General features: G+C 36.5%; 1 protein-coding gene across 1 annotated transcript; it reads right to left on the reverse strand.

Moving 5' to 3' along the window:
- Positions 1 to 1,360: 1,360 nt before the first annotated feature.
- LOC103719390 (uncharacterized) lies at positions 1,361 to 13,630 on the reverse strand. Its single transcript, XM_088708416.2, has 11 exons — positions 13,413 to 13,630; positions 11,485 to 11,570; positions 10,062 to 10,765; positions 9,823 to 9,948; positions 9,578 to 9,697; positions 9,354 to 9,450; positions 9,099 to 9,224; positions 4,032 to 4,256; positions 3,670 to 3,794; positions 2,741 to 3,150; positions 1,361 to 2,108 (listed from the first exon to the last, which is right to left on the reverse strand). Exons 1-11 carry the CDS (start codon positions 13,413 to 13,415, stop codon positions 1,797 to 1,799), a joined length of 2,334 nt encoding a protein of 777 aa, XP_088564542.1. The 5' UTR covers positions 13,416 to 13,630; the 3' UTR covers positions 1,361 to 1,796.
- Between the last annotated feature and the right edge of the window lie 347 nt (positions 13,631 to 13,977).

Here is a 13,977-nt window from a genome sequence, read left to right on the forward strand (position 1 = left end):
AATAATTCTAGTTTATTTCTGCCAGTGTCCTATGCCTCCTCAACGTATTTATGCTCATTTACTTACTAATAGCTTGACTTTGGGTAAAAGTAATAGTACGACTCCAAGGACCTTCCTTCTCTTGATACTCATTTCAGTAGTTTCCGGACCAAGAAGAAGCATAGAGTATTTCTAGAATCTTGCCAGGCTTATGGTTCATTAAGATGGCAGACAACATTAAGTACATATTATGATCGTGAACTGGCACATAATATGAAAAAAATGTATTAACATTCGGCACACTGAACTGATCCTGTATCGGATATACCCATATTGCAATAAAATAGTATCAATATAGAATCCGGTATCAAGACAATGAATCTTACCATCATAGGTAGAAATATTAATTTTTGATAGAGGCTAATTCAATACTCTTTCTATCTATAGAGAGAGAGAGAGAGAGCACCATTTTGTCCACGTCAACAACTTAAAAAGTTCATGTTAGCATGCTTTACCGGATATGTTGGGATATGCAAAAAGCCCCATGGCTCTGAGCTCTCTCACCCACTTCGTTTACAGCCTCTTTTGAGACAATCTACTGGTGAGGGGGATAACGTGTAGGGTACGTTATTTTGTTTGAAGGAAACTAATGGAAAAGTCAATGGAAAACTAGGCCTTCTCCATAGAAATGGAGTTATTCTCCTGAATACTAGTTACAGGCTTTCTAAATTTGTTAGTTTTCTAATAGAGCAAACAAATACAAAACTATTTTTTTTATGAAAACAATCTTTACAAGCAGTTTTGCTTGCATCCAAACATACCTGAAGATTAACCTGCCCGCCACCAAGGTAGTAACCTGGTGGTAAGGGGGCGATAATTCCGCCCAAGTTGCCCGGGTTCGAAACGCGCGGGCGTCGATTAAATTAGGGGATCGGATGCCCCACGCCCGGCTGGCTTGTTGGCGGTTATGCTTTCCTTCCACTTGTATCAAGGTGGCGCTGGAGTGACGTACCCACACGTGAGGCGGTGAACCCAGTGGGGTGAGCCCACGGGTCGGGAAAGGCACGCGAAACCTGCGACCTGTATCGAACATTCCCTAGTGGAAGGGAGGCCCAGTAATGGGGCTGCTACGCGGGTGGGCTGGTCCCTCCTCCTCCCCTCCTATTTTTAACCAAAAAAAAAAAAAAAGATTAACCTGCCCCGCATCCAAAGCGACCCATGGCCATAATAGAGCATATCAAAAAGAGCTCATAAAACATGCAGCCATGGGGATAAAAGGATAAAAATGATCCATATTTCCACCAAGTGCAGTATTTTGTGAATCATATGATTGAAAGCATAGATATATATAGGGCTATGAAAAGTGAAGAACAGAGAACCATATGTAGTCGCAGCCAAAATGCATTCATACCACCTTCTAACATACTGTAAATATGCATCTGATATCAAAAATCAGCATTAGGCATGTACAAACTGTAACCGGAAAATCAGTACATAGTCTAAACATCAAACCAACGGGGGTACAATACAATCTCCTGCCACAGCTCTCTTGCTTGAGGAATGTAACAAGGTGAGGCCTAAAGAGATCAGGAAGGCTGATTAGTACTTGGTTCTAGGTCTTGAGCCACTTTGTTATCATGATCCTCCCAAGGTTAAACTTGGAGGATGCATCTTGAATAGCATGAATTGGCTTTTCTGGCTCCTTGATGGTATCATAACCTGCAGATGCTGATGACAGCTGCTTGTTAGTCGGAATTTTGAACCCACTAGATTTTTATTCCTGCCTTCTCAATATTTGACCCCATACCAGTACCATCCTAATGTAGCGTCGGAACGTGTGGAACAGGGATCCGTTCAGTATACCGATACTTGGTACGCTCTCTATACTGCATATTGGCTCGATACCTGTATGGTACAGTATGTCTGGTATGCTCCGATACCGATCGAGATGGTGTTCCATCAACCTTATTATAAGGAACCTTTATCTTGCTGTCTTTCACTCTACTAGCACCCTGCAGGATTTTCCCTTTTTCTCTATCTCCAGCCTTCATGGTATAATGTCTATCACGATGAGTACGATTGCTGCCCGTAGTATTGCTACCCCTTGACCTATATGCATGCCCCAAATCCTGTCAAAAAATTGAACTGTGTTATTTCTAGGACGCAAAGTTTGTTCCATAGTATTATAATGCTAAGATTCCTTCGATCTTGATTGAAAACCAAAATATCTGAACAGTACAAAAACATGTGGATGATCAGTAAACAATTTCAGTCTGATGGAGCATTTAATGTATTCTTGTAGCAACATTTGTCACTCTTCATGCTTCTCAAACTCACATGATTTATGTTTTTTTTTTAATGTCATGTTTACTCAATGTTATATTGCAACATAAAACTCCAACATAAAGCACTTAAGGAAACCAGATCAAAATTGTTGTTTCAGTGGAATTCAGAAGAAAGGAAAAAAGATAGGCACTACATGAAAGTAAATCAATGAAGAAAATATTGATACTAAGACTTGGTAGACTGCCAAAATAAGTAATAGAAGCCCAGCGATAGCTGACAGAAAATGCTACATAGATTTAATTCAAAAGAAAGATTAGCATCCATATCAAGAAAAGAGATCTAAGAACAAAAAGAGATAAAACAAGGATTTATTCATTAAAGATCAACAGTAAACTTCAAAAGTAAATAGTTATGAATTCTGGTAAATCTTATTCTCCCTTTAGATTATAATTTTATTTTTTCAAAAATAAAAAACCTGATGATCCATTGTTGATCTGGTCGCCTTGCACACGAGGGATGTCATGCTACCAGCCACCCTAGATGAGCTACCTTCATTCCCTGGAGAATGCCTTGGAAAACCAGGTGGTGATTCTGATGAAATTGGCCTCTTCACATCCTTTGGTGGAGAAGGCCTCTTTCCATGCACTTCAGATCTCAGCTTCTGAAATCCACAAGGAGGATCAAATAAAGGTACAGGACTCAATTTATTTTTCCCAGTACTATGAATTTCTGTAGAATTGCCTTTCTGATGGTTATTTGATTGATTGCCAGTCCCTACGGAAGTAACAGGAGTCTTGGAAGAAAGTTGTTTTTGCATATCACAGCTGAGTTTCTTATGTTTCACACAGCAGAAGATTCCCCACAAATAGATCTGCGAAACTGGTCCTGATAACATAGCACAATGTTCCAAGATTACTGTTAAAACCCAAGGTAGTGGCAGATTTAGACTCCTACAATCACTACAAAAGAATATATTAAAGTGCATAAGAGTTTAACATACCAATGGAAATTTAGTTTGGATTGTAAGTGCAAGATGACATGATTTGGACGTGCACCAGTATCAGCTCATATAGAAAATCATGAAACATTATTATACAGCAATCTGCCCTCGTGTTACATTATAATGCGTTGAAACAAGCATAATTTTCATGGAAGAGAATTGATAATGAGAAGTAACAAATTTATGTAACAACAATAACCTACAAATTAGGTTATACAAGAAAGATGCAGCATCTTGCATTCACAGTTTGGAGGATGAGCAAGTACGAATTGCTTATAAATTACAAAGAACATGCTATCCATCTTTCACTACATGTTTTCAAAGGAATGGCTCCAGCATATAGCATCGAGGCATGGACTCAAGGAAAAAGCCAAAAAACTAAAGCAAATAAAATGAAAACTTACCTTCAGAGTCTGCAGGCAATTGCTTAGATGTATATATCTGTAATTTGACATCACCAATTTGACTTTGCAATGCACAATCGCGAGAGTTCATATGCTCTAAAAGACAGATATAGTTCTCTTTAGACCTACAAAAAAGGAGATTGTTTTAAGAAAAACAATATTTTCCCCACAATCGATTAAAAAATGAAAAAAATCAAATGAATTGTGACACTTGTCAGCAAATAGATCAATATGGGGAGATGATTTGGTGATCACAACTAGAGCCATAAGGCCACTACAGAAGTCCCATCTTGCATCAATCACTCCACTTCAACAGATTGTGGATCTAAATATGTTTAGTTAGAACAGAGTAGCAGACAAACCTCAGAATCTCAGAAGGGAGAAAGTATAGTCCAATGTCCTCACATGTGGGTGGATCCAATTGAAAGATTTTTGGCCAAACACGGGCACGAGGTATGACCTTGAACTTCAACTCATTGGGAATTTGTTTTGTGACTTCATACGCTTTATATGACACTTGGCGAGAGAAATGAGCTTGAATTCCACAACATACATGGAAATCTTCATTAAAAACGTCAAACCCCCCCCTATGATAAGATAGAGTCAATTATTAGTAAATCATCTACTATATCAACAATGAACAGAAGAGAAGATAAAGCTGCATGCATATGCTTTTGCTCTGTAGTGTTATATGGTCTATCAAGATGCTTAATTCATGGTTAAATAAAGGAAACACGTTCAGTATGGGCATAGGTTTTTACTTGTAATATCACCTTCTTTGCACAATATCAAAATGATAGGAATAACATATTTCATCTCTGATTACCATTGCAACATTGGTATAAGTTTATGGCAACTAGTGCAAAAATGAAAAATACAACACAGAAACAGAGTCATCGAAGAAAACAGGGGGGAAAGAAAGACCCAAATGTTCTAATTAACCTAACAACAGAAGCATCGTGAATTAGGGACAAAAACAATTGGCAGTTTGCATACTACACCCAAGAAACAGTTGGATTATTTCTGATTCATCACCTGACAAAAGATCAAAGGAAACAAGCAGTCAATGAAAACCTCCACTCCAGATCACAGACAGAAAAACTTGTGCTTGTATGATGGGTTTCTTACACTAGTGAGATGGTTGTGGATGCTAAAATCAGAGCTTTCTTTTAGTAACTGAGAGTTCTTAAGCAATAAAATGAAGAAAGATTTGAATCATGATACTAGTGAAGTTATGGACGCATCATTCTTGCAAAATTCTTCAAAAAGTAAGTACTGAAATACCAGGCAATACCAATAATTGTTAGTTCAGTTGGGTCGTCCTAACTCTCTATGAAAGAGGTCTCAGGTTCAAAACTGAGTAATTGTGAAAAATTGCCAAAACTACCGGTCCATACCAAACATATCATATCAAATCAACAACAAACCTACGCTTGCAACCAAGGTTCACTGCCTCAGTACCGGACCTCGTACCGGTGCCACACCAATATAGTGTCGCTATAGTACTATACGAAAATTTTTTGGCGTACCGAGTATCGGTAAGCCACCCATATTGGATACCGATACCAAACTGGTACGGTATGCCTCATACCGCCCGTTTCAAGCTGGTACAGCATACCTTGCTTGCGACAGTTCAGTAACTAATATTGGTACTAGGCATAGCTTACCAAAATGCTAGCGAGAACTACTTGGGATCTGGTTCCTAGACAATATACCATTCAGCACCAACTAATACCAAGTGACACAAACCAGAACATGGCAATTCCATTAAGTACTGATTAGTACCAAGCCAAAAACCAGCCCAGCTGCTTTTCTCTGCTTGGTTTTGCTTGTTCGAAGGCAAAAAATGAGAGTGAAGGGAGAAAAGAGGTGAGTCCACCTCCATTTACTTAGATCTGATTTATTTGATGCAAATCAAAGTTGTCCCAATCCTAGAAACACCTCTAGGGAAGGTAGTTCAGCTCTGCCTTTTTTTTTAATTAGTTATTTTTCCATTAAAATAGCCTAAGTAAACAAATTCAAGAAAAAAAAACTCCTTTTGACATGAGTTAATTATTTTGTAGTTGGACATCAACATAAAATGCTTGTAACTTTCCGATAATTTTCTATATAATTATTCTATTTTTTGGTAAACTAATTATTAAAACAAAATAAAAATAATTTTGGAGAAAGGTAAGACATTTGCAATGTACATGTGCACATCAACCATGTTTGGGCTTAAGTTACATTAATTTTGTGCTCGTTCAAGAGCACTCAAATCTAGCCCAAGATTAGCATAATTTTCAATTTAAACTGATAAAAACACTTTTCTTCGGATCAAGAAAAATACATGGTGCACCAGCTCATGCATCTACAAAATCCCTTATGAAATTTTAGTTCTCAGAATTTTGAGACTTCAAAATTAATTCCCAAATAAAAACTATTCAAAAATAGTGATAAAAACACTTTTGTTCAGTTCAAGAAAAATACATGGCATACCTGCTGGTTCATCTACAAAATCCCTCAAGAAATTTTACTTCTCAGAATTTTTGTGGATTTAAAATTAATTTCCAAATAAATAACTATTCAAAAGCAGATAAAACTGAATGTAATAGAAAAGGAGAACTTATCAACAATAGAGAACAGTAGGAGATAGTATCATAGGCTGTACTAGATCGAAAATTCAAATTAAAACCTGACCCGGATGTCTGTGGGCCTAAAAGTTGAAGATATGTTGATTACTTGGATGTTGACATCTGAGATGTGCAGTTTTTATTTATTTTTTTTTTAATTTTAAAAATATTCAGTTTGTTTAATATACTGCACTTTAGGGCCCTAAACTAACCAAAACCCTAATAGCACCTATAAAACAACACAAGAAAAAATGAAATCAAAATGGTGTGAGCACATGTTAACAATACCAGATGCGTCCCTAACCAGTACAGGCACCAGAACCAGTAATTTTCTTGCAAAAAAGCTTTTTAAAAAAAAATAATGACACTATTTGAAAGGCTAAGCCTGCATTTATTTCACAACACTCCAGTAGAATTATATTAGGATTTCATTGATGAGGGTAACCCTCAAGAACCAAGTCAGAGATTTTGCAGAAGAAAGGTTGCTGAATCCTACCTTCATATGATGTGTGCATTAAATTGCTATCTTGTCGACTTTTTTTATAAAGGAATAAAAAACTTCCATACAATATTTATATGAAGAAGTAAAAATAACGACGATCTTCTTTTTGATTATAGATGATGTTGCAAGTCATAAAGACAACCACAGACAATGAAATTGACAAAGTATAGAAATATATCAGAAGGAGACAAAGCAAGGACTTGATTGACCACCAGAAGACAAAATAATTATTAGAATATTGGAAATATGGCATTGCTTTTGGATTGACCAGGATGTGGACTCATGGGTTCAAGAGAAACAATGCACCAATTCCAGAAACAAGATACGAAATTAAATGAAAGAAGTCAAATGGGAGAAATGTTATGAGGAATAAGCATGCAATGCTTACTCATGCATTAATAAAACTTCAACGATCCTGACCGTTATAGCAGTGGTGGTGTAATCATGACTGTAAATAAACCACAAAACAAAAATGCAAAAGAACGACGGATACATCTGAGACAAAATGCATCCAAAAATAAAAGCAGAAAATATAACCAACATACTCTGCTTTTTTTGAGGATTTCTAACATTGGAGGAGAAATGGACTCAAACCCGTAACCAGAGATATGATTAAAAACAATTAACCACCAATACACCAGTTGAGACACCATACTCTGTAAAATAACACTACAATTGCTTATTTTAGAATGTAAAATATCTGAATTAATTCATTGTTGTCGTTCTTACTGCAATCAAATCGCTTATACTTTCACCTTGTAGCTCTTTCACAAAGTTATTTTCCACCATCATGAGACTATATACAAGAGTGCTTCCGATCCAACTCCCAAGTGTATTTCACTAAGTTATTTAACATAGTCCACAGAATAGTCTTTTTTTAATGCATACTTTTTTTCTATCCCATGTTCAAGCTTTTTCTCATGCAGATCACCACATTGCAATTGAAAAAATGGTGGTGGTTACTCTAAAGGTGCATTTACTTGCAGGATAGAAAACCCAGGGATAGCTGACCCCGACCTTAGCTATCACTCCAAGATTCCTTTATCCCTAAGTTAAGAAAAAAATGTTGTTTACTTGGGAATTGGTAGAATAACTGAAAAGCAGCAAAAGGTGGAGTAAAAGTGAGAGAAATAAGGAATAACACAAAACCTGCATCTCCCCTCCAACAATAACCTTCAGGTTAAGAGGATCCACAGCATTGACTAGCCTAATCTTACACCACAGTAAAACAGTTTGGTAGGATTGCAAGATAAACCATCCCTACTTGAGGGATACCAGCAACAAAACAGGCCTTTAAATGTTGCACTTAGCTTAGTAATAAATCAGGAGTATGCCTTTCATAATACTTATGCATGCCAAACAGGTTTAAGAAGAAGAAATAGGGAAGAGATATTGTAAGCAAACATGCTTATTCCTGGGATAATTACTTCAAGGAAGGTCAGGAATTGGAATAACTTATGCTAGAGTAATGCCATTTTATTCATTTCCCTTTTTGGATAAACTGCCCTCATACTGCGAGTCCAGCTAGGAACTAAAAAAACTTAGCTAAGAGGAATAACGATGACAAATCCATTCTCCTATTCTCAAACCAAATGTAGCTAGAGCTAACAATAAGAAACAACTCTCAACCACAAGACTCAAAGGTTTGGGGAATAAAGAAACAAATCAGGAGAAAACCTATTGCTGGAAACTATTTACCTGCAGGGACAAAGTGCTACATGTTCATACCAAAAACCATATATACACTAGATTGAATTTATTTGAAGAGAGGTGAACATAGTATTCATCTGGTTGGTTTGTTCTGGTTCCTACATATATTACAGCCAAAAGTTACTGAAGATCTGCAAATCAGTAAAGTGAGCATATGAGTGCAAAGACAGCTGAAGCAGAAATTAATCATCAAGAAAAATTTTTTGGTGATGAGACCAAGTCTAACAATGCATCTCAAAGACCATCAGTCAAAGCACAGAACCCTCGAAAGAATCAAACAATAAAACTAGAGTCACAAGTGTTGGAGTGAATGTGAATGTGAAATCATCCACTAAGGGAGATAACTTAAAATTCAGTTAATACACACCACCTTTTATATAAATTGTGCATGCAGTAGATAAATAAACATTATAAAAACGCATTTACATAAATTTGATATCAGCATAAATATATGTTTACAAGAACATAACTGGTACCCAAATTCTTTTCATGATAAAGAACTGATTACAGTTTTTAAGACAGAGCCATGAATCTTGGGCTACAAGTTAAGAGTTTGTTTTCTTTTTTTCATTTAATACACTGATAGGTAAAGATGGGTTACTTACTTCCAACAGATATCTGTAACAGGACAGTTCGAAAACTTCATATCTGGACTAATAAGCAAAACCAGTGGCTGATCCGCATCTTGACAACAATGTTTATTTACTTGTGCATCAGAACAGACAACATTACCTGCCAAAATCACCATTAATTGTTTTTTAGAAATAAATTACCAGAAAAACAAACTTTGATTATAGACATTGAAGTGTGATATCAGTACTGCTAGTTCAAAATATATGAAAATCAAGAACATATTCTTTCCTGAACCACCAGCAGGAAGAAGGTTAATCTCATCACGCGAGCCTCCTAGTACAGTATCAGGCACAGATGTTTTCACAGGCTCAACATCCGAAGCACCTAATTGTAATGAAAGACAACATGAAAGAAGACAGGAAAAAATAAGAGCTCACTACTAATGTATCAGACAACGCAGAAATGTGAACACATCTAAAATTTTCTTTATAATTCATGTAATATCATGTACCATCAATGCCACGATCAAACTGGTTGAGTCTGATGCGCTTTGAGGAAGATCCAGATACTCCAGCATTAGAACAGACTTCCATGGGCCTTTCTACAGTAGCAGCTGCAGTAGCCTCTTTATCTATGGATGGAAAAACAAAGGGAAATAAATAGCAAAGACATGGGATACAAGAGATCAGCCATCTCCGAGATGCACCAGATACCATATGAATCCATTAACACTTAGATATGTTCGTAAATACACACCTAGAACACTATATGTCATCTTTTCATCCTTGGTAAATGAGGACAGAGCATCAGATTTACAATTTGTTTCTTCAGCAGATCCCTCCATGGTATCTTTGATGCAAAATGCTTCAGAAGCCTCATCTCCTGGTGTAAATTTTAAGAAAAAGCAAAAACCATGTAAATAAGACAAAATATCTGTGAATATGTGCACCAAAATAGTCAAACCTAAGCTGCCTTCAAAGATGTGGCAAATCCACCTGAAGGTTTGTTCTTTTGTATCTTTCCTTTCTTATCATCCATAACATGTTTCCTTGGCATTACACACTCTGAGGAAGAAAGGTGTACTCTGGCATCAACAGCTCCCTTGTTTGTCTGAGTGACAGTCTTTAGAGTGTCTGAACCTACGATTGTAGACATTCTGGGAGTTCGACATATAGATGTAGAAGGCGGTGTAATATTTCCCTCAGCAGCTTGATGTGACAACACATGCCAGTTTTTCCATCCATTGTCTGTCATCATTTTTGTTCCAGGTTTCACCACAGCAGGCAGATTTCTTTTTGAATCATATGCTTTTGCTTTGGTATTAGACATCAGCGAGGGATGCAAACTTTCTTTTGTACTGCATGCCCTTGATTTTGATTCAGTGCCAAGCAAGGCAGCTTCCTTATCAGAAATAAACTTTACTTTTGCCATCTCTGTTGTCTTAAAAGTACCTTGAAAAAATTGCTTTTCTTTCCTAGATGATCTGTGTTTATCATTATTAATTTTAGAATTTCTGGTCTCAACCAATTGCAACCGTTTTCCCTGCAGAGTATTAGCTTCTTCAGCATCAGAACAGCCAGTTTGCATGATCTTCTGATTAGTAAATTTTTCCTTCATCTTTGCATCTGCATGATGACTTGCTAAACATTCATCACAATGCAAACTTTCAACAGGTTCAAGTGGTGGTTGCATACAATAGCTGGACATAGAAAACAAATCTCTTAGGGAAAATTAAAAGCTGAAATGATGATTATTGATACAGATTTGGTCACGAGAGGAAATGGGTGTGGATGGCTTTCTTGAGAGTATGATCAAGACGTGCCTGAATTGAGCATTTGTTTGCCAGACCAACTAGTCCAATGGACCAACCCACATAGCCCATAAACAGAAACAAGTTGTAGCTGGGTTGACCAAGTAAACTAAACTCGTGGGGATAGCAACTTCCATGTACTGCAATCGAGCAACTTAGATACTCCTAAATGGCAGTATTAATTTGAACAATTCAAGTGAAAGGACTGGTGTTAATTAAAGATATAGAAACCACACATTCACTTCTCTAAATAGAACACCTCTTTTGTTTAGAAAGTCTGATTAGGATTGATGTTCCAAACGACTGGTTATATTCATAAATTCTATTAGTAACCAAAAATGATAATGGGACTGCCAGTGCATGAAATACATCAATTATTACATAACAGATCTAGGAAAGAACAGAAGCCCATGCAAGTTTTTGCTATAGCAGCAGTCTTCCAACAGGAATCCCCTAACTTTATTGGTAATCCATATGAACTAGCTAGTGATGGAGACAGAAAAATTTGCAGGACACTGAAAGGAATTAAACAGGAATAAATCATATCAAACAGAATGCCTTCTACACAGTAACAAGTAAATATTTGGAGGATTATAAAGACAGCGTACCTATGCCCTGAAGCTTTCTTGCAAATGCAACAAGTAATAATAGCTTCAGCATAGCCAGTGTCACCACAAATATCACAAACTTTATCCTGCAGGACAAAACAATGTCAGTGCTAGTCTGCTAGATTAGTAACCAGTACCTCGAATAAAACATCAGATGTCGCAAAAAAAAAAATAAAGAAAATGCATATATAAAACAACATTCAATTGGAAACAAATGATGTCCCTAAATAATGCAAAACAAAAGGCTTAATTGCAGTTTCTATGAAAAAATAAAGATCCATCCTTTTTTCTTAAGGAGATTGTGGTAGAATATTTCAATGAAAATCATTCATTTTCAGAAAGAAGAAATTCCAAAGTTAGACTAATAGCTAGTGTTCTTCAATCATACCAAATGCAGAACCAACATCTTATTACATCTATTTGGAAAAATCACATTTAGGGAAAAGTATCTGAATGCACAAGGTTCATGTTACACTAGATATAGATTCAGCATAGAGTGCAAAGTGAGGTTGCAAATCCCAGCTTGGACCCAATATCAATCCGGAACAGGTCGGTACAGTATTGTTCCGATACTTGGAACAGACTGGCTTGTTTAGACAACCATGTCGTTGAATTTGGGGCCATTTCAGCAAACATCTCCAATAACATACAAGAAGAAAATGTTGGGACGGAATAAGAAGAGGAAATGAAACCTCACATTCTCCAAACAGGGTGGAATTTAAGCACACAGGGACGGTCACATCTAACAATCAACAATCTATGGATATGTGGAGTGATGCATGGAATTAGATGGGATAAAATTAAGGACCTAGAAGCTGAAACACAAACACTCAAAAGTGTAATGATAAACTCCAGTGAATTGAAAAAGAGAAAGGAAAGACCCTGCTGCTCTACAATGCTGCAACTGAAAGCTAATGTTACAAATAATAGCAGATATATTCTGGCATACGATACAGTTAAAAAACAACTACATATTGCCAGCCGTAAGTTTAAACAAGGAAACCAGTCAAAGCAGTCTAAAGCCTGCTATATTGTAATCAGACCATCGACCATTAAAATGGAAAGCATCTAGAACTCACTCAACATTCTCATTATCCAATCAAGGATAAGGAAATAAATCCAAATTGGAGAAAAACAAGCAAAATGAGTGACGACCAATTCGTGTTAGTGATATAATAAAATACATCATGACAGAAAAGATAAAATAAAGAAAACCAACAGATCAAGAAAATGTAGATAAGCCAGAATAACTTCGCTTCACTGACCAAAGAGCAATTACATTGCCGGCACAAACTACCTATTCACTTCAGTTATTATCAAGAATATATAACTACACAAAAAAAAAATAATTAAGAACGTTACCGCATCAAAAATGAGTGTGAAGCAAAACCCATTTAATCTCAGCAACCAATATCCACAACTTCACAAAGAAAATATAACCACAAGAAAGAACAAAAATTAAGAACAATACTGCATCAAAAACAAGTGTGAAGCAAAAAACCCATTTAATCTAGCAACCAAGATCGACAACTTCGTCTATAATTGCAATATAAGGCAGGCTCATCACTTGGAGAAAATAGACTCATCAGTAACCAAAAGGAAAACATAAATAAGACTATGCATCATTAACTATTTAAAAAAAAAAAAAAGATTTGTAAGCAAAACCCACTCAACTTGAGCAAACAAAAGCACAAAAAATGGGGCAAAACAAATGAAATGTAAGGAAGAAAATAAGTAGAAAAGAATGAACTATAAGCAAAAGCCATTTCAATTCAGCAACCCAAAGTAATCGCATTGCCACCAAATAGAAATAACATAGCAAAATGATGCTTAAGGGGGAGAAAAAAAAAACATAAGAACGCTATTTTTTGTTAAACAAAAAAAACTAAGAAAGAAAACTAAGAAGGGATCCAAGGTGGCATCTTTACCATCCAGGACCTCTCTAAACACCAAACCTCGACACAGAAGAAGAACAACTGAAAGGTCACTAGGGTTTTTAAGAGGTTTCCCTAGGGTTTTGTTGTGATTTGCAGGCAACAGAGATCGGCATTAAGGTGGAAGCTTAACAGCCGAGAGGAAGAAGGCCGATGGCACTGCGGCTCACTTTCCTTTATCCGGTGACTGGAGTTCCCCAGTATGGCTGCTGGAACATTGGTGTGGGCCATTTCGCGAGACAGATGGCATAAAGCTAGAGAAGATGACAGGAGAAATGGATTGATGTGACACCCATGGTCATAGCTATAGCATGAGCTAAACTCACAAGGCTCGAACCTGTGCAACCTTTGGAAACCTGTTGCTGTGTTTCTACCAGTTCTAAATGCGGATGTTGATTTTTGATTTATTGACTTATATTTCCTCATCAACTTTCTGTGAACAGTTGGTTGTTTCCATTGCTAATAAAGTTAAAAATAATATCTAGAAATAGTTTTTGAAATTTCAATATCTTTATTTATAATATTTGTTGAGATTACAAGATAAAAAAATCATTTCCTT

The sequence above is a fragment of the Phoenix dactylifera genome, chromosome 12, assembly GCF_051530095.1.
Source record: "Phoenix dactylifera cultivar Ajwa chromosome 12, Ajwa_hap1_PhDact_Kaust_v1.1, whole genome shotgun sequence".
Taxonomy (NCBI): domain Eukaryota; kingdom Viridiplantae; phylum Streptophyta; class Magnoliopsida; order Arecales; family Arecaceae; genus Phoenix; species Phoenix dactylifera.

Bases quoted from the DNA above. Each gene is read 5' to 3' on its own strand.
- LOC103719390 (XM_088708416.2), bottom strand. The intron at 9,949-10,061 runs GTGGATTTGCCA...AATTTACACCAG, and splicing joins ACAAAAGAACAAACCTTCAG to GAGATGAGGCTTCTGAAGCA. The intron at 2,109-2,740 runs GTTTTTTATTTT...ATTTTTTGACAG, and splicing joins GATCAACAATGGATCATCAG to GATTTGGGGCATGCATATAG.